Consider the following 18,634-nt stretch of genomic DNA (forward strand, 5'->3'; position numbering starts at 1 on the left):
GACATTGACCCCGTCCTGGGCCCGGCCACAGCCAATCGGTGCGCGAGGCGAAGGCTGCGTCCCACGTGCTGCAGACGGTGTGGAGCTACAAGGAGCTGCGTGGAGCCCTGCAGAGGGATGGCTGGACCAAGGCACGCTTCCAGGTGCAGCCTGCACAGCCTTTCCTTTCTCACATTGCCAGGCTGGGTCCCTGGCTGGAGTGCCCCTGACCCCCACCCCTGTCTGTTTTGCTCTCTCCCCTCCAGTCAGCTGCTGCTAATGCCAAGGGGCCCAAGGGAGCACTGAGTCCCGGAGGGTTTGATGACAGCACACTGCCGCTGGTGGACAAGAGCCTGGGTGAGGATGGGCGGGTTGGGGTGTGGGAACCCATCCCTGAGGTGGAGTAGCCTCTCTACACGGTGCATTGATGGTGACAAGGCTGGTGAGGCGTGGAGGAGGGAGGTGGGCTGTCTTACAGGAAAATGGCCTCAGGGTGGCCCCTTTCCCTGTTTGCAGCCTTTTACATCCTCTCCACCACGGTATTCATGCTGGTGCCAAGCTGTGGGAAGAGGTTGGCAATGGGCAGTGACCCAGCAAAAGGGTGCAAAGATGTTAGTGATGAAGGGTACCCAGGGTCTCTGAGACCAGCCCTGCCATGGATGTATCTGCCCTGGCCCCCCCACTGCTGCTTGCAGCCAGCCAGCCCCTTGCTTGTGCCTTTTAGATGGTGAGAAGCCAGGCAGCCGGGATGTGATCCCCATGGAGGCCCTTGGCCCAGGTGAGTGCAGGGGCAGTGCTGCGTGCTTCCTGTGTGGGGAGGAGGGGGCGTGGGCCAGGTGGTTATGCTGTGTGTGTGTGTGTGTGTGTGTGTGTGTGTATGCATGCGCGCGGGGGCGGGAGTGGGGGTGGGGGTCCTGAGCTGCCAAGGGGAAGCAATGAGCCTCTGCAAGGCCTGAGCGGTTGAGGCAGGGGGTGGTGAGAGCCGGGAGGAGGAGCTATGGGAAGACCTGTCCTAGGCCTCCAGGGCGGTGCTGGGGCAGGGAAGCTGGTGCCCTCTCCAGATGCACCCTGTCCCAGCCAGAGGGAGATCTGCTCCGTGGGGCCTGCCCCTCAGGATCCCCCTTGTGCCCCCACAGATGGATACTCCACGATGGACCAGAGAGAGTGGAGGGCTCGAGGCAGTGCCCCCGCAGGGGAGACCTCTGAGAAGGAACCGTTGAAAGTGAGTGGCTGTGGCAGAGGCCCAGGGAGGCAGCATGAGTAGTGGTTCCTGGAGAGGGGCTCAGGCGAGCTGGGGCCTGGCATCCACCTGGGGTGGGGCTCACCTGTAGGGCAGCCTGGCTGGGAGATTGGGCCCAGGGAGTGGCTCCTCCACCTTGGGAACCTCACATCAGAGTCAGTCTGTGGGTGCAGCTGGTTCGAAGCTCACACTCAGGGAGGGGGCACATGACAGGGGGCACGGCCTGGCACAGTGCACAGGACCCCAGGAGTCTGAGCAAGTATGTCTACCCCCTACTCTGCATGTGTGTGTGGGGGCAAGGGCCCATCGTGTTCCCACTTCCAGGGCAGCACCTGCCCCCTGCTCTTTGCCAATCCCCTGGCTTTGGGCACAGGCCTCGTGCATCCACTCGTCACTCTGCACCTGTGTGAGCCACATTAGCCTGGCTCCCCACCCCATCGGGCCTCCCCTCCTGTGCACCAGCATGGGCCCTGCCCCTCGGACCAGACCAGCGCCCAGAGTCAGCTCTGACTAACCTACTGTGTTCTGCCTCTAACACCCTCCTGCCCTCGCCCATCTGCTGCAGCCTGACCCCAGCAGGAAGGCTCCTCCTCCGGGGCCCAGCAGGCCCGCGGTCAGGCTGGTGGACGCTGTGGGGGACGCTAAGCCTCAGCCCGTTGACTCCTGGGTCTAGCTTGCATGCCTGGTACGTTCTCTCCTCTGGTTGTTTGTCCAGCTGTTTCCCGTTCTCTGGGTGGGGGCTTTTTGCATCTCTGCTGGCCGCATGCTCTGTCCCCCCTGCGCGCTCCCTGGTGGGACCCCTCCCCGCTCCACCACCTCTAGCCCAGCCGCCTGAATGCCCATCTTAGGGAAGGACAGCCAAGTCAGGGCCCTGAGGAGATGGGACCAGAGCAGGGATGGCCCCCCCTACACCTTGAAACACCCCAAGTGCATGGCCTCTGAAGAACAGCATGTTGGGATTGGCCCTGGTGGCGAGACCCTCAGGGTCGTCCCACAGCAGCTGCCTTTGTGTACACCTCCATCTGCCCAGTCTGAGGAGGCAGCCCTCCCCTGACACCCTGCCACCCTGCCACCCTGCTCAGCCTTTCCCTCTCCCTCCTCAGGGCCTGGGCCCAGCTTTTCATTCTTAGGCATCTGATCATGGGAAGAAGGGAACTCCAGGGCCAGCCTGCACAGACCCAGCCTCGGAGCTCGGAGCCCCCTGGCGGCAGGGGTCGGCAGTGCCTCTGCGCGGGATCCAAGGCTGGACTTTCTGGACACGCCTCCCTTCCCACCCCCTCGCTCCCTCCCTCCTAACTCCCTGGGCAGAGTTAGCTGTTTACTGGCGTGCGTGGTGCTGTGTGCATGGTGCTGTGTGCGTGGTGCTGTGTGCATGGTGCTGTGTGCGTGGTGCTGTGTGCATGGTGCTGTGTGCATGGTGCTGTGTGCATGGTGCTGTGTGCAAGTGCGAGAGAAGGCTGGGGGCTGCAGGGAAGGGTCCCGGGAGGCAGCAGGAGAGGGGGCCTGGCTTTGCTTTGGGGTCGGAAGAATAGGAGAGTGTAGTTGCCCCAGAAGAACTGGGCAGCTGGCCCTGGGAACAGGCAGCTGGGCAGAGAGGGGGGCTCAGGAGTTTGACTCTGAAGGGTGGAAGGGATCCCCTGGGTTTCCACTCCTGCCCCCCGCCCCAGACCAGCCACTGGGCTGCTCTAGGGGGACTGACCCCACAGAGAGGATTGGAGACAGCGAGATGGGGGTCAGGCTGTTCTAGCCCCCACCCTGCCCTTGGATGCGTGGAACCCCAGTGCAGTGGGAGCCTCCCTAGGTACACTGGCCTCGGTGCAGCCTCTGCGCTCTGTCTGCCAGAGGCTGGGGCCTGACCCCGCCCGGACTGACCCTCCGCAGCAGTGGGGGACTGCTGTTCAGTGCCTGCTGTTTGTGACTTCAAAACAGAAGAAAAACACTGACAAAAAGCATTTAAAACAAAACCAAAATAAGACTGTATTGGTAAACACGTAAATTTTTGTAAGAAAATTTAAAAATTAAAAAAAGCGACCAAGGAACTTCTTTCATGGCTCAGATCTCTCGCCACAAGCTGATTGCTCCTGTTTGCGAGGTGGGGAGTTTGTGTGTGTGTGTGTGTGGGTGGCCCCTGGTGTCCAGAGGGATCTCAGCTCTCAGGCCCCTGGGTGGTTCCCACACACATTCTCCCAGACTCGCTGCGGTCCCCTTGCTACATACAGAGAGGGGTGGGCTTGCTCCTGGTGGTTGGCTGGGCCCTGAGCCCCAGCGTGGTGTCCTGGGCAGAGGGGCTCATCCAGGATGGGATGCTCCCCTGAGTTGACCAGAGGTCCAAGCCGTCTGCGGGGTTGGGATTGGAGGGACAGGGCCAGGGCTGGAGGCAGCTGTGGGTTTAGTGGCTACAGATCAACTCTACCTCATTGCTCACCAGCTGTGCGGCCTGGTCTCAGCCTGTTGTCTCTTCCATACACAAGGCTGAGTGGGCCTGGGGAGGTGCCTCCACTTAGTGCCACCGGGGGCCCCGAGGGACCAGGTGCTGGAGGCCATGCCTGGCTCTGCTGCAGGCTGAGGCCTCCATTCCCCAACACCTGCTTGGCCAGAGATGAAGGGTGGCCAGCTGCCCTGTCTGGTTTCCCAGGTGACACGGCCTCCAGCTGGGGGCTGAGCCCAGCCTGCAGCTGTCCAGGTGGGGCTGTGACAGGCTCCTGGCCTGGCCACCGGAGGAGCAGTGCTGGGAGCCCTGGGCGCATGGGCAACATTGGCATCCAGTCAAGGGGAGCGCTGTGTGTTTGGTGCCACCACGGAGGGCGCCAGGGGAAGGAAAGAGCAGCGCACTGGTTGAAAAAGAACAAAGTTGACCTCTTATATCGAAATAGTTAGATCTTTAATTACCATTTTAGTATCTTTTAGTCATGATATCAATATATAAAATTGTTAAAAATTGGCCCGTTTTAGTGAAGTTGCATTTCCTTCTTAAAAAGGAGAAGAGAAAACGAGGAATCAGCGGTGCGACGTGTTGTTGGTCACAGTGCCAGCACTGAGGCATGGCTGCCGCCTGGTGAGTGCACAGCCCAAGTTTCCAGATGTTCCCCACTTTCCCCTTTGCTGGGTCAGGGCCTGTCCGTGTGAGAAACCCTACTGGCATGCTGGTGGGGTGAGTGAGCCATGGCACCACCTAACCCTGACTTGGTATTCACAGATAACTTTCCAGACTGATGGCAGGGACTGTGCATGGGGAGCGGGTTGCTCTGGGGTGGGTTGGTGTGTGACGGCCTGGAGCCATGTGCAGAGGGGCCAGTGTGGCTGGCCGTGGCCTCGCAGGCCTCCAGTGTGTGGCACTGACAGACCCCAGAGCTGCAGAAGCAGGGTTGGCGGCAGCATACCCATCGTGACCTTCCTGACCAGGCTTGGCGAGTGCCCCAGAGCAGGGGAGGCGGTCAAGGCCGTGCGGGGCTGTCCGGGCCCATGTAGACGGCCTTCTCCAGGCCATCCACGGCCTGGGAGTACTCCAGGAAGGAGGAGAAGTGTGTGCAGTCAAAGCGGCTGCTCCCACGCACGTGCGCCAGAAACTCCGGCGCTCCTGGGTAGATGACGTTGTCAGCCAGCAACACCGTCCCCTTGCGTAACAGGCCGCACTCCTGCAGGGGGCAAGACAGTTGGAGGGGGTGAAGGTCAGGGGTGCCCATCAGGTTTGCTCCAAACCAGCAGGACAGGTGCCCCTGACTGGGTGGAGGCTCCATATGCTGGCCTGACCCCTAGGTGAGCCCCCTCACCTCCTAGGGTCACAGAGTCCCTCTGTAGCCCTCCTCCCCAGCATGTCCCCTGCACGAAAGGGCTGTGCTGAGTGTAGGTCCCACCTCTAGCACATCAGCTCTGAGGGTCTTTTCCTCCGTTCACGCCTGCATCCTTGGCCCCTAGAACTGTGTGCAGTACACAACAGGGGCTCACTAAATGCTAGCAAGATGACTGGAGGTGATGATGGGGTGGGGATTCGGGTCACAGTGCTAAAGCCAGTGGGTCCCTCATCACCCAGAGCCAAGAAAATGCAGCTTCTCCAGGTGGGAAAAATGCCTGGTGCCTCTGTGTGTGGCTCTTGGGGTGGTCCCCGGAGGTGCAAGCTGGCCTCACCAGGATGACCCTGCAGTGCTAGGGGGGCAGGGGAGAGGCACATCTCCCCACCCACAAGCCTGCCCCTCAGGGATTCGCTTTGGACATCCCCAAGCCCCAGCATTCGACATGCCCCATTCCATCAGCCACCGGGCCCTGGGCAGCCAGCTGGCATGCTGGGCCTGGCCCTGCAGAAGGAAGGAGGAGCAGCTGGACACAGCCTAGGTCCTCCAGCACTCACAGCCCTCTGAGCTGAGGGAGGGGCTGCTTCGATCACAGGGAACAATAGAATGGGAAGCCTAAAGGGGGAATGTTTACCGTGGGGGACAGGTGGACTAGGGTAAGGGTTGCCTTGTCTCCTGGATTTGACTTTGGAAGCACAGAACTTTTTTACATAATCATAACAGTTTAAAAAAACACACAAAAGCAATCCAAACACGGAAAACAAGTGACCCCAGGTGTGTCTGAAACTGCCCATAGGACCACACACGTGGGGCATCTCCAAGTGACTGAAAATCGGACTAACTCTGCACCCCTCCAGGGCTGTGCCCTAGGACCCCTTACTGGGGTCCCAGCCCTCCTGGTGGTGGCTGCGGTTCCCTCCAGCCTGTGGGCTGTGGGGGAAGCCAAGGGCCCTCCAGCCAGAGCTCTGGAAAACACGCAAGTGTGAGGTCACGAGGCTGGGGCAACCCACGAGACAGGATTTGAACAGAATGTATCATTATGAATCATAGAGTGTTTTCTCTTAAAAAAGAGATGGAACAGAACTTTTAGCAACATTGCCTAAAAAGACCGAAAAAAGAGCACCCCGGGGGGAGGTGCCCCGGCCCAGGCCCCAGAAGGGCAGCTCAGGGCGGGCAGGAAGTGCACAAAGTGAGCTGGGAGCAGGGGCTCCAGCCTCGAAGGGTCCCGCTGAAGGACTCAGGGCACCACTGGCACTGAAAACCACCCAGTTCCCCGGGAGAAGGAGCGGAAGGGAGGAAACTGGACCACCGGTGGAGGTTGCTGGGGCCCATCCATCCCCGAGGAAGCTGGCCATGAGGGGGAAGACACGGTACCTGCCCTGCCTCTTCCCAGACACCAGCCTCCTACAGGACACAGACCTCTGGAGACTTCTGGCCAGAAGCTCAGAGGCTGAGCAAGCCGGTTGTGCCAGCTGCCTGGGAGGAAGTGGTGTGAGCACAGGGTGCCAGGTGTGAGGTGATTGTAACTGTGTCCACAGGTCACAGACCTTCTAGGGGTGGATGTGGGCCGGGCTCAGGGACTGGCTTCTAACAAAGAGAAGGCAGGAGCCACAGGGCGTGGCTTCGCAGACTAGGTCACACTCGGCCCCCTCCTTCTGTCTGTCTGTCTGTCTCTTGCTCTCTCACCTCTGGCTTTGGGGGAAGCCAGCTGCCACGTTGGAGGACACCTCAAGCGGCTCCGTGGAGACACCCAGGTGCCAAGTGGCTGAGGCCTCCTCAAAGTGGCCTCCAACTTTGAACAGACACCCCCCCCTCCCCCCGGGCCCCTTATTCCCAGCAGAGGGGAGGGGCAGCTGGCCCTGCCCCGCACCAGCCAGGGGCCTGCAGAGCCACAGGTGTGGGGCGGCAGACAAGCTGGAAAAGTACAGCTGGTCCCATTCGTGCCTTCTCTTTTGAGAGAATTACCAGCCTTGAACAAGGAGCACTGAGAAACTATCAGTCTCCTAGTTACTGAACGGCAGTATTTGCTGCTCTTCGGTAAATGCAGGCCCCTGTATTTATCACCACATTCAGGCTGCTGAAATCCTCCCCACGCCCTGTGACACAGGCCCCGCTGGGCTGGCCACCTGGTTTCTGCCCTTAATACCTCGTTTCCAGGCTCTCGCCCCTCTGCCTGGTGGACCTCCCCAGGCTCAGGCATGCTCCCCTCCGCTGCCCTCCCCCCACCCCACGTCTCCTTGTCATCTCCGCATTGTCCGCATGTCTTAGCCAACACAGGACCCGTCCAACTTCTAGTCCAGGGTCCCCTCCCTTCCCACCACCAGCACTCCCTGCCTCCCTGAGGTTCGGACATCTGCACCTCCCCACGCTCTACACGCCCAACAGGGATCTTTCCTGGACACTAACCTCACCCTCATGTGCTAGGAGCTCTTGTGCCCCCGCCCATGTGGCATGTGAGGCCCTCCGCACACAGCTCTGGCCCTCTGCCCCAAGTCAGCCCACACCTGGAACACTCAAAGCCCTTTCACACCCACCGGAACCACTGGGTTCCAGTTGCTGCCCAGTCTTCAGCCGTGGCTCCTGTGCTCCCAGCCCCTGCCCTGGGCAGAGTGTCCACCCCGTGGGGGAGCCGAGGTGGATGAGCACGGGACAGATAACATGGGACAGCGCCAGGCTGGCCCTCGGGCAGGGAGCTGGGGTGGGATAGCGTGCTTCTAAGAGTCCTCTTGACCAACCAGGAGGGCCAACGCAGTGGGCACGGATATTAAATGCCACGTGTCAACTCATTACAGGCCCCAAGCTCCAGACCCCTGACCAGGCAACCACTGGTCACCACTTTGTGTGGCACTGAGGGCTGGGACAGTCTGGCAGTGGAGGCATGGGGGGTGCAAAGCAAGGAGCCCCAGGAAGAAGGGCAGGAGACGCTGAGTTCCCTGACCAGCACCGTCCAGCTGGGAGAGCCAGCACGGCCGCCAGGCTGCTTCCCTCCTGCCTCCTCTGCCCTGTGCCCTTTGGATCAGACCATCTGGTCCATGAGCTCCCCACCTGCTGCCCTGGCACAGGCTGCCAGAACCCTTTCCTGGTCTCCGTCCTGCCCCAGGCCTCCTGCAGTCCTCTGAGCTCCCTGACCCTCGGCGGCCAGTAGGAGCCACCTGTGGCCCCCAGACCCCTCCTTGGCAGGGCTTCGCTGGAGTACTTGGCTCCTCAGAGGCTGAGGCCCACCGGCCGGGCAGCCTGTGCCGGCAGCCAGCGCATCCCGACCAGGTGGCGGCACAGCTCACCTCCAGGAGGAGCGTGTCCGGCAGGTACCGGTCCTTCCAGTGGTCCAGGAAGACCATGTCCAGCGTGTCCACGTCATATTTCTTCTTCAGCTGGGGGATGATGTCATGGGATGCCCCCACGATCACGGTTACCTGCAACAGCGCCCCATCAGTGCCTGTGCCCACGGGGGTCAAAGAGCCCGCCCCACCTGGACGCCCAAGCAAGCCCACCGACAGTTTCTCTGCGGTTCTGGGGACACAAGTCTCCACTCTGCCCCTCCCTCTGCGGAGGTTTCCTGCCCTGAGGAATGGGCAGTAAGGAGCCCTCACGGAGCTGCTGGAGGCCCGTGAAACCTGGCCCAGGAGGCCCTGAGGCCTGGCTGCAGCGGGATAAGTGTGGTCTGGAACCATGCGGGGCAGGCCCCAGGCCTCCCCCTCCCATCCACCCACACCTGGCCTGTCAGTGTCCACATCTGTCACCGGGGGAGGTGTCACACCCGGTCCTGCAGGCCCGCGAAGTCCAGCATCTGCTGGGTGATGGCAGCGTAGTCAGGATTGAGCTCGATGGTGAGCAGGCGGGCGCCGGGTGCCAGCAGGCGGCCCATCCGAACGGCTGAGTAGCCACAGTAAGCCCCCAGCTCCAGCAACACGGAGGGGCGCTGCTCCCGCACCACTGCGTCCACGATCAGGCCTTCAGGGGTGGACAGGGGTGAGTGCAGGCAGGAGAAACCCACTCCCAGTCCTGGTCGTTTCCTTCTGACTAAGCGACAGCCTCTCCCAATGCCTGGCCCCAGCCCTCTCCCAAGGCCCCATCCCACCGTACAGACCCCCCCAAGCTCCCATGATACCTTGGGCCTCTGCCTTTCCACACACTGGCCCTTCTCTTTCCATGTTCCCTGGCTGACTGTACTGGCCCTAACCCAGAGCTGCCCTCTGTGGAAACCTCCCCACCCGATCCCCAGGGGCCTCGCTCAGGGCCTTCCTAGCTCCCTGGAGCCAGACAGTAGCTGTCACGTTTGTCCTCAGGGCTGGACTTCAGGGCATGCAACACAGCACACTCCTGTGCCCCACCCTGGAGTCAAAGGTCAGGAGGCAGCCAGTGCCTGGGCTGGGCAGAGTCTAAGGAGCTCTGTGCACCCTCATGCCTGGCAGGGACACCCAGGAACCCATTGCCCACCCTGCACCAGCCGGGCTCTGAGGGAAGGTGTGTGAGTACAAGGCCTGCATGGAGCCACTGCTGTCCCCTCTAATACTGGCTGTTGGTCTGTGGCCAGGAGGGGACCCCACACAGTGGCCTCCTGAGTGGTTTATCGAATGTCCCTCCCTCCCCACGGGGACGGTGATGTGGGCGTTAGGGTCTCTGCACAGCCTTGACCCCCGGCTGGACAGGTGGCTCGGACCCCCCAGGGCTCCAGATGAGCACCCACCCCAACACGCAGAAATGGGGCGATAGTAGTCCCCTCCTGTATGGGCTGTGCTGCCTGGCCTGGGGGCCCCCTTCCTGTATTCACTACCTGCTGGCCAGGCCACCCACCTTTCTTGTCGCCCACGTTCATGGCCCACTCCTTCTGCGAGCAGTAGGTGTCGATGGCCTCCAGCACGCTCTGCGGGTCCCCGGCCACGGCATGCTGCAGCACGTGTCGCAGGATGCGCTGCTCCTTGCTGTCACCCATGAGCAGGTTGTAGATGGGCTGCAAGATGAACTCGGTCCAGAAGATGAGGAGCCAGCCACGGCGTCGCAGGAAGAACAGCAGCCCCAGCAGTGACAGGCACAGTAAGAAGGCCACCACCAGCAGGGGTGGAGTCTCCAGCATCTGACACAGGGCAGGGGTGGGGGGGGGGGGGGGGAGGAGAAAGAAGGAGGAGAGAGTCAAGGGGGAGGTGGCCAGCTTCAGTGCTTTGTGGCTGGCCAGGCAGTCCTGAAGCCAGCTGGGGGCTCAAGTCCCCCCAAGTTCGTGCAGACCCGCCCTCCTGGCTCTCCCACTTTCTCCTCGCTTTGTTGGTGCTACTGCTGTAGGCAGTAAGACATGAGCAGAGCAAGGGACAATCAATTGTAGGGTGGGCCCTCGCCCCCAGGGTGACCTTTTCTCCCCTAGCAGACCCTGGTCATGAGGTTTGGACCCCCTGACCTTTCCTCCCTAGAGCTAACATCTAGGCCTCGGTTGTATTTCAGCTCCAGGCCCAGAGAAGCAACAGGAACCAGCCATGGCTGACCTGAGGACCAGCTGCAGGGAATAATGACCCCTTACCCTGGTGCCGGCCAATCCATCAGTGGAGAACACTGAGTGGACACCCTGGAAAGCTACTGAATATTCTATTAAGACAGTGGTTCTCAGCCTCGGCTGCACATTAGAATCACCTGGGAATCTTTTTAAAATCCTGGTTTCTGGGCCTCATGCTCTGGAAATTCTGTTTCTTTGTTATACTAATGTTGTGGCCCCACCCCAGAACAAAGAAACAGAATTTCTGGAGGATGAGGCCCAGAAATCAGGATTTTAAAAAGATTCCCAGCCAAGGTTGAGAACCACTGTCTTAAGATCTTCTCCTGGGGTCTCCCCTAAAATTGCAGCCCTTAAAACCCTTAGGATGGAGGACACAGTGAGCTCTCCCTCCCAGGAGCAAGCCTGTTCCCTCCTTCTCCCCACCTCCCTGCCCCAGGCACTTTCCCGTTAGCTCCTCATTCCCAAGCTCCAGGGGCCCTTCCTTTATCTCCATAACTCGCTTCTCAAGCCCATTTCTTCTAGGAATGACTTCTCCCCCTGTGATTTGCCAAACAAATGTTCTCTCTCTTTTTTTTTTAAATATATATTTTATTGATTTTTTACAGAGAGGAAGGGAGAGAGATAGAGAGTTAGAAACATCGATGAGAGAGAAACATCGATCAGCTGCCTCTTGCACATCTCCTACTGGGGATGTGCCCGCAACCCAGGCACATGCCCTTGACCGGAATCGAACCTGGGACCTTTCAGTCCGCAGGCCGACGCTCTATCCACTGAGCCAAACCGGTTTCGGCCAAACAAATGTTCTCTTACAGTTGGGGTCTTGCTCTGAATTCTTTCCTAGCCAGAACCCAAGTACTGAGGTTGCTGAACCCAGGTTTGGTCTGACCCCACCAGTCTAACACCGGCTGCCGTTCCTGCCTCCCCACTGCCCACCTACAACCCTACCATTGTCCCCCTTGTGCTGATGGGGGCTCAAGGTTCAAGAGGTCAACCAAGTGCCCCAGTGCCCGGGGAGCAGAGGCCCAATCCCCCTGCTAAGAGCTTCCAGCTAAGGCCGAATCCTCAGGCAGACTGCCAGGTGTGTGTCTGACAGTCCTGCCTGGGGGCCTACTGGTCACAGTCCCCCTCTTTGGGCACGTTCCCAGACAGCCTGGGACCTAAGGGGGGCACAGCTGGTACAGGGGAGTCCTGTTCTATGTTCAGCCCACGTGGGTGCCCACACAGAATAGTCTGGGATCTCATGTAGTTCTCTGAGTTTCAAAATAAGGACATAGGCAGTCCTCAGGCCAGGCACAGGGAGCGAGTCTATTTCCTTTTTTTTTTTTTTTCCTTCTGAAGATTTTTTTCTGAAGAGAAAGGTAAAGAGAGAGAGAGAAACATCGATGTGAGAGCGAAACATCAATAGGCTGCCTCCTGCATGTCTCCTGCCGGGGGACTGAGCCAGCCACCCAGGCATGTGGCCTGACCAGGAATCAAACTGGCAACCTTTTGGTGCATGGGACGCCCAACCAACTGAGCCACACAGGCCAGGGCTCGAGGCTATCTCTGGACAAGGAAGGCCAGGCCTGCCACCGGCACCCCAGTGTAAGTGAGAGGTGCCAGTTGTATCCGCTGCTACAAGTGCCTGATGGCCTGCCCTGGCTTGCCACCCCTCAGGCAAGTAGGTCAGGAGCCAGCCACATGGAGCTGGGCCAGGGCCCCTGGAGACAGGGCAAGGCTGGGTTAGCGCCGAGATCTCAAAGTGTTCAGGGTGTGTGCTTGGATTTCAGGCTGGAGACCTCACCATGTTAAAGGACCAAAGAAAGAGGATTATGGGAAGCTTCCACGGGGGGGCTGGTCACTCACAGGAAAGGCCCTTGGAATCCTGGCTTTCACTCGGAAAGGCACACCCTGGCGAGCAGGCAGGCTGAGGGTCTGGGAGGGGAGGCCCCCTCAAGAACAGCTGACGGCTCCAAGTCCCAACGCCCTGGACCACGAGGAAGAGGGGGCTGCGGGACAGCGGAGAATGAACGTGACAGCCGAGACTCTGCCCGGGGCGGCGTGGACACCAGGTCTCTAGGTTCTCTCAGGCCACGTGGCCTATTTACACAAGGCTGAGCGGACACGTGCTCAGCAGGTCCAAGTCTGCGCAACCAATGGGCCGGAATCCTCGCTTCACACCCCTGCTCCCAGCACCACCCCGACCTTCAGGGCAGATTTCCCAGCACAACCCCCACTGGGGATCGGCACGCAACCTGGGCACGTGCCCTTGACTGGAATCGAACCCGGGACCCTTCAGTCCGCAGGCTGACGCTCTATCCACTGAGCCAAACCGGCCAGGGCTGGGGAGCTCTTTTGCCTTGAGATAATCACCAATGGAAACTGTAACTTGAACATGGCCAGGGTCCAGCTATCTGGGCCCACCCTGGAAGCCAGTCTTGCTCTCTACCCTCCCTCCTCGGGGGAAAGAGCATGGAAGGCCTCAGAGAGGCAGAGACAGCCCAGGAGAGAAGGGACAGTCCCTCTGGTCCTCGCTGGCCCGCCGGGTTATGAGGGCACGTGCACCCGTGCCCTATGGAAAGCAGGAGAAATGAATGAACCACTCTGCTCAAGGCCTATTTCCCAGGAGAGCGATTCTCAATTTAGAAGTGACATATAAGACCAAGGGCGAGTTACAAAGAGCACCTACCAACCAGGGAGAAAAAGATGAGCTAAGGCAGCAAATACGAAGCTCACAGGAGGAGGCCAGGAGCCCCGAGCGGACACGGGAAACAGGAGCAGGTCTTGGCAGCAGAGTGGGGTGACCCTGGGCCTCACAGCCTGACAGCCTGTGAATCAGGCTGGTTTCTGTGGAAGTTCCCGGGCCCCCATGGGACAGGGCACACCGTGCAGGTGAGGGGATCACAGAGGGAGAGGGCGTGGTGGGTAAGGACAGTGTCTCCCTTCTAGGGCTCAGAGGACAGGAAACAATGGCGGGGCCTGCGCCACCTGAATGCCCAGGACTGTTCGCCGAGCTCCTGTCTGCGTGCTTAGTATTTCCCAGCCACCCCTGTGCTGCTTTATTTCTTGTTACTGTTATGACTAGTGTGTTTGGGTGGTGAGATGCTGGGCCATTTTGTTTTATTCTCTGTATTTAAAAAACCCTAGGAAATGTTAGAAATAAATATCTGAATTAAGAAGGAATATTCTGCTTAAATAGTGAATTACTTGGCAAACTCTGGGATCATAAACTATACATTTCAATCCCCTAAATACTCGAATTGTGTAAGAATCTGGCTTTTAAATCTCTATCTCCAGGTCTGTCTGTCCATAACTCCGCAGAAGGGTGCAGAGAGGAGCCCCTCCCCTTTCCTGTAAGGAGCAGGTGGCATGCCTGACAGGCAGGGCAGCTCTAAACGGGGCAGAAGTGGCCCCGCTGTGCAGGGGCTGTCATGCTTCCTCATCGCCCGTCATGCCCACCTCCCACTGGCTCTTCCAGGGTCCCCTTGGGCCAGGGGCATGGGGCTCAGGGAGACACTTGAGGTACTATCCCCCTCCCCCATGCAGCGCCTAGGGGAACAGGCTTCATGCCCACCTCATCTGGTCCTCCAGCAACTCTAGAGGGACTCGTTGCCCCCGGCCACCAGCCACAGTGCCTCCCAATGGGCACCTCCCCTTCTAAACCCCAGTAGCCTTCCCTGATTGTAGGGCCACCCTGTTTCTAAACCTTCCTGCTCTGCGTTGCCCAGCAGCGCTGGACGAGGCCACACCCACCCAGCCCTGGGAGAGAACAGTCCGGGTCCACCCGAGCTTTGCAGAACAAAAGGGCGGAAGTGTGAAACAGAGTCATGCCATCTTCTATAATAATAAAAGTGTAATATGCTAATTAGACCGGACTTCCTTCTGGACGAAGCCTGGACTTCGAGGGAAGCCGAGGTCCCAGGTGCCAGAGGGAAGCTGGTGCCGGCAGCCAGGGGCAAGGAGGCCTACTCTTGCACGAATTTCGTGCATCGGGCCTCTAGTTAAAAATAAAATCTCACAGACACCACAGGGGAAGCCATCCAGAGCTTGCAGATGTTCTGACCTGGGATTTTGCCCTGTGAGTCCTTTGTGGGGAAATTAAACACGGGAGCTCCTCTTGTTTTGGATCTTGGGACCTGAGTGCCTGCTGCTCTGCCCTTGGAAAGAGCTGAGGGTGAGGGCAGTCTGCTCCCGGGAGACAGCTCAGCATTACAATAGCCAGAGCACAGAAACAACCCAAGTGTCCGTCAATCGATGAGTGAATGGAAAATGAAATGTGGTCCATCCAAACAATGGAATATTATTTAGTTACTAAAATGAATGAGATACTGACAGACGCTACTCCATAGATGAGCCCTGATGACATTATGTGCCCAGCCAGAGTGGCACAGTTGGTTGGAGTGTTGTCCCGTACACCACAAAAGGTTTTGGCTTCAGTCCTGGGTCAAGGCACATACAGAAGGGAGCCAATCAATCTCTCTCTCTCTCTCTCTCTCTCTCTCTCTCTCTTTGTCTTCTCCCTCCTCCCTTTCTCTCAGCATAAACTCAGGTGAGGATTTTTTTTTTAAAAAAGACATTATGCTCAGTGAAATAAGCCAGACATAAAAGGATAAATATTGTATGATTCCACTTATATGACAAAGAATAGGCAAATCCATAGAGACAGAAAGTAGAATAGCGGTTGCCAGGGGCTGGAGGGAGGTGGAATTACTGCTGAATGGGTAGAGTTTCTTTTTGTTTTTTGTTGTTGTTGTTAATCCTCACCCAAGGATATTTTTCCATTGATTTTTTTTTTTTTTTTTTTTAGAAAGAGTGGGAGGGGAAGAAAATCAGAGAGAAAAAGAATCAATGTGAGAGAGAGACACACTGATTGGTTGCCTCCACATGAACCCCAACCAGGGTTGGGGATCGAGACAAAGAATAGGCAAATCCATAGAGACAGAAAGTAGAATAGCGGTTGCCAGGGGCTGGAGGGAGGTGGAATTACTGCTGAATGGGTAGAGTTTCTTTTTGTTTTTTGTTGTTGTTGTTAATCCTCACCCAAGGATATTTTTTCCATTGATTTTAAGAGAGTGGAATGGAGGGGAAGAGACAGAGAGAAACATCAATGCGAGAAAGACACATAGATTGGTTGCTCCCACACGTGCCCCAACTGGGCCAGGGATGGAAGATCAGTTGCAGGCCGATAATCTAACATTGAGCAAGACTGGCTAGGGCTCAAAAATAAATCTTTAAAATAATGTTATGATATGTGAAGAGGGGGAAAAAAATCCCACAGGCTGCATGCACCTAGCGGGGCACCTGCCTCCAGGGTGCACGCTGCTCTCCCCTCTTGGAGGCAGGAGAAGGGGTCTTCCTGTCCCAGCAGAATCTGCCCCCCCCCCCCATGCTTCCTTTCAACGTGCCCAGTGCGTGCATCCAGCGTACATGTCCGACAACACAGACATGGCGAGGGGCAGGCCAGGCCCTTTCCCAAAACCCCAATAGCACGCACCACCCCCCAATAAACTTTCCTTATCTAAACCCATTCTTATGTATTCTCCCTGCAACACCTCAGAGGCAGAGGTCAGTCAGATGGGTCACTGACACCCAGAGCCATCAACCCCTGGACCTTTAACTCCATAATCCTTTGTGACAAAAGTGTTTTGCCACATCCAGCTTGACGCAGTTAAACTTCACCAATGTCTAGCTCCCGCCGCCCCCGCCACCAACATCTGCATGTGGGGTGCTCCATTCGCCCTACAGGCATGCCCCTCTTGGCCCACGGTGCTCCTGAGGCTGGGGTTGGGGGTACTTTGTGCTTGGTAGCCAGACAGTTTATCACTTTGTCAGCTGGTCAGTATTCATTTGCACATTTAGCACATCCTAGATGACACTCATCTTTCCTTCAAGGAAATGGAAACATTTTTCATAAATATATTGCACGTAAGCACCAGTGGGTGTTACTGAGACTCTTAAAAATTCTTTAAAAGGATGAATTGCCCAGCCAGCATGGCACAGTGGTTGAGCGTCGACCTACGCACAGTAGGTCACGGTTCGACTCCTGGTCAGGGCATCTGCCAGGTTGTGGGCTCAATCCCCAGTTTGGGGCGTGTAGGAGGCAGCCAACCAATGATTCTCTCTCATCACTGATGTTTCTCTCTCTCTCTCTCCCTTTCCCTTCCTCTCTGAAATAATAATAATAAAAAAAGATGAACTAACTATATGACCCGGTTCCTAGGCTCATTTAAAAAACCCATAAAAGATCAATAGAAATGCCTTCGGCCCCTTGGCAAAGATCCCGCATTGCCGACACCTCCTCTGTCTCTGCCTCCCACTCATTCTGGGCGCCTGTGGGAGGGGCAGGATGTCACTTACTCCATTGGCTGCAGGAGTGACAGAAGAAAGGTCCGACCTTAGAATATAAGGGACAATCTGGGGGCAAAAGCGGGTGGGCTGGCCAGGATCCTGTGGTGGGGACAGGATATGCCTGCCAGGGAGGGGTGGTTGGCCATCTGCCCGGCAGGCCAGCCTGTATGTCAGAGCCCAAGATCCTGCTCTGCTGGGTAACTGGGAGCAAGCTTCCTGGCAGCTCTTGGGCACCGTGAGCAAAACCCCAGCAGGTGTCTGGTTGAGCCCTGTCCCCTCATGGAAACTGAATGTGACTCCTCCTTTCACGCCCTCCGGCACCCAGAGAGATGTCTCATCTCCTCTGCTATTCATTTTGGCACCTTGTGGTGATTTCGACTCCTGACCCTGTGCTCCCGACAAATGTTGGTTGAAGTGTGTGGTGAGGACAGGTTTTGGTTCTGATTCTGGTATACGCTCCGAAGCTGGTGAGAAGCCAGATTTCCTCTGGAAGGCTCCTCGGGGCTGGAGGAAATCCCTCCTGGCTCCTGGGGAGGCCTCTTGGTCTCGAGTTGATCCTGCTCCCTCCATGGGTGCTTTTCAGCTACTGTACCCCCTTCTCGCACCCTGGCTGACTACATCCATTTCGGTGCTAATTCTGCCGCTCCCTTTCTGGTTGGCATGACTTCACTAAGGCTAATTTGGAACTTCAATGGCTTCTTTGGGAAACTGCAGATCTCTGCAAAGTGGCTCCTGCAAGACCACTCCTTCCATCACCTCTGCTCCTCCTTCCTCCTGTGCCAACGCTGACCCTTCCTCCAGAAACCTTGCCTCCTCTGGGCTGCATGTTGTCACTTCACGCCCTGTCATTACTAAGGAGAGCCCAGTCTTCTCACTGTCAAAAGAGCCAAGGTTATTTCACAGTTGTTTGCTCTTATATTTACTTTTGAAGTCTTTTGTTGTCACTCTGGTTAACTAGATAACTAAGTATTATTGTTTCACAATGACCTGGATCCTATTTACAAAAAGAGCCAAGGTTATTTTACAGTTGTTTGCTCTTATATTTACTTTTGAAGTCTTTTATTGTCACTTCAGTTAACTAGATAACTAAGTATTGTTTCACACTGACCTGGGATCCTATTTAGAAAAAGGTTCAAACCTTTTGACATTTTTGGACAACTTTCCCTTCCGAAAATCAAATTCTAAATGAAGTCTTCTTGATCTCGAACTGACTGTGGGATTTTACAGAGGGTCCCTGGAAGATCTCAAAGGATTTGTTCTCTCCCTATAAAGAGAGATGTCAAATTAATTAGGTTTATTTGACAGGCGTTTTCTTTTTCTTTCTTTTGAAAAGAATATATTTTATTGATTTTTTACAGAGAGAAAGGGATAGTTAGAAATATCGATCAGCTGCCTCCTGCACACCTCCTACTGGGGATGTGCCCGCAACCAAGGTACATGCCTTTGACCAGAATCGAACCTGGGACCTTTCAGTCCGCAGGCCAATGCTCTATCTACTGAGCCAAACCAGCTAGGGCTCTCCCTTCCTCACTTCAAAAATCAATAAAATATTCTTTTTTTAAAAAAGAAAAAAGAATCTGTCCTCTTTGTGATAGGACATAATTAAAAACATTGGTTATATTACCAAGGAATATCATTTGAAAAGGATGTATAGGATCAGATATGACCAGACAGTTTTAAGGAACTATGGTCGACTTTCTGGAGCCAGTGCCTCACGAAGCCCTCTTGAGAAAACGGTCTGGTACCTGGCTTAAAAGGGTTCCCAGTCTTCTGGTGAGCAAGGGAGGTCACTTCCTGGCCGGCCCAGGAAGCATAGGG

At 56.8% G+C, this 18,634-nt stretch overlaps 2 protein-coding genes across 5 annotated transcripts in view; one reads left to right on the plus strand and one right to left on the minus strand.

Moving 5' to 3' along the window:
* Positions 1 to 2,565, plus strand: part of ARVCF (armadillo repeat gene deleted in velocardiofacial syndrome) — a 38,341-nt gene extending 35,776 nt beyond the window's left edge. For 2 of the 4 annotated variants that reach the window (XM_015567292.1, XM_015567294.1), the window contains exons 13-18: positions 23 to 143; positions 246 to 336; positions 704 to 757; positions 1,116 to 1,201; positions 1,785 to 1,904; positions 2,323 to 2,564. In XM_015567292.1, coding sequence (XP_015422778.1) covers positions 23 to 143; positions 246 to 336; positions 704 to 757; positions 1,116 to 1,201; positions 1,785 to 1,892 — 460 coding nt within the window. In that variant the 3' untranslated portion in view covers positions 1,893 to 1,904; positions 2,323 to 2,564. Of the gene's footprint in view, positions 1 to 22; positions 144 to 245; positions 337 to 703; positions 758 to 1,115; positions 1,202 to 1,784; positions 1,905 to 2,322 lie in introns of all 4 variants that reach the window. The other 2 variants (XM_015567291.1, XM_015567293.1) reach the window with 2 other exon arrangements.
* A 1,973-nt stretch (positions 2,566 to 4,538) lies between these two features.
* Positions 4,539 to 12,539, minus strand: COMT (catechol-O-methyltransferase). Its single transcript, XM_006768827.2, has 5 exons — positions 12,335 to 12,539; positions 9,802 to 10,081; positions 8,765 to 8,958; positions 8,289 to 8,420; positions 4,539 to 4,854 (listed from the first exon to the last, which is right to left on the minus strand). The coding sequence occupies exons 2-5, from the start codon at positions 10,079 to 10,081 to the stop codon at positions 4,654 to 4,656; spliced, it is 807 nt and encodes a 268-aa protein (XP_006768890.1). The 5' UTR covers positions 12,335 to 12,539; the 3' UTR covers positions 4,539 to 4,653.
* Between the last annotated feature and the right edge of the window lie 6,095 nt (positions 12,540 to 18,634).

The sequence above is a fragment of the Myotis davidii genome, unplaced genomic scaffold (genome assembly GCF_000327345.1).
Source record: "Myotis davidii unplaced genomic scaffold, ASM32734v1 scaffold223, whole genome shotgun sequence".
Taxonomy (NCBI): domain Eukaryota; kingdom Metazoa; phylum Chordata; class Mammalia; order Chiroptera; family Vespertilionidae; genus Myotis; species Myotis davidii.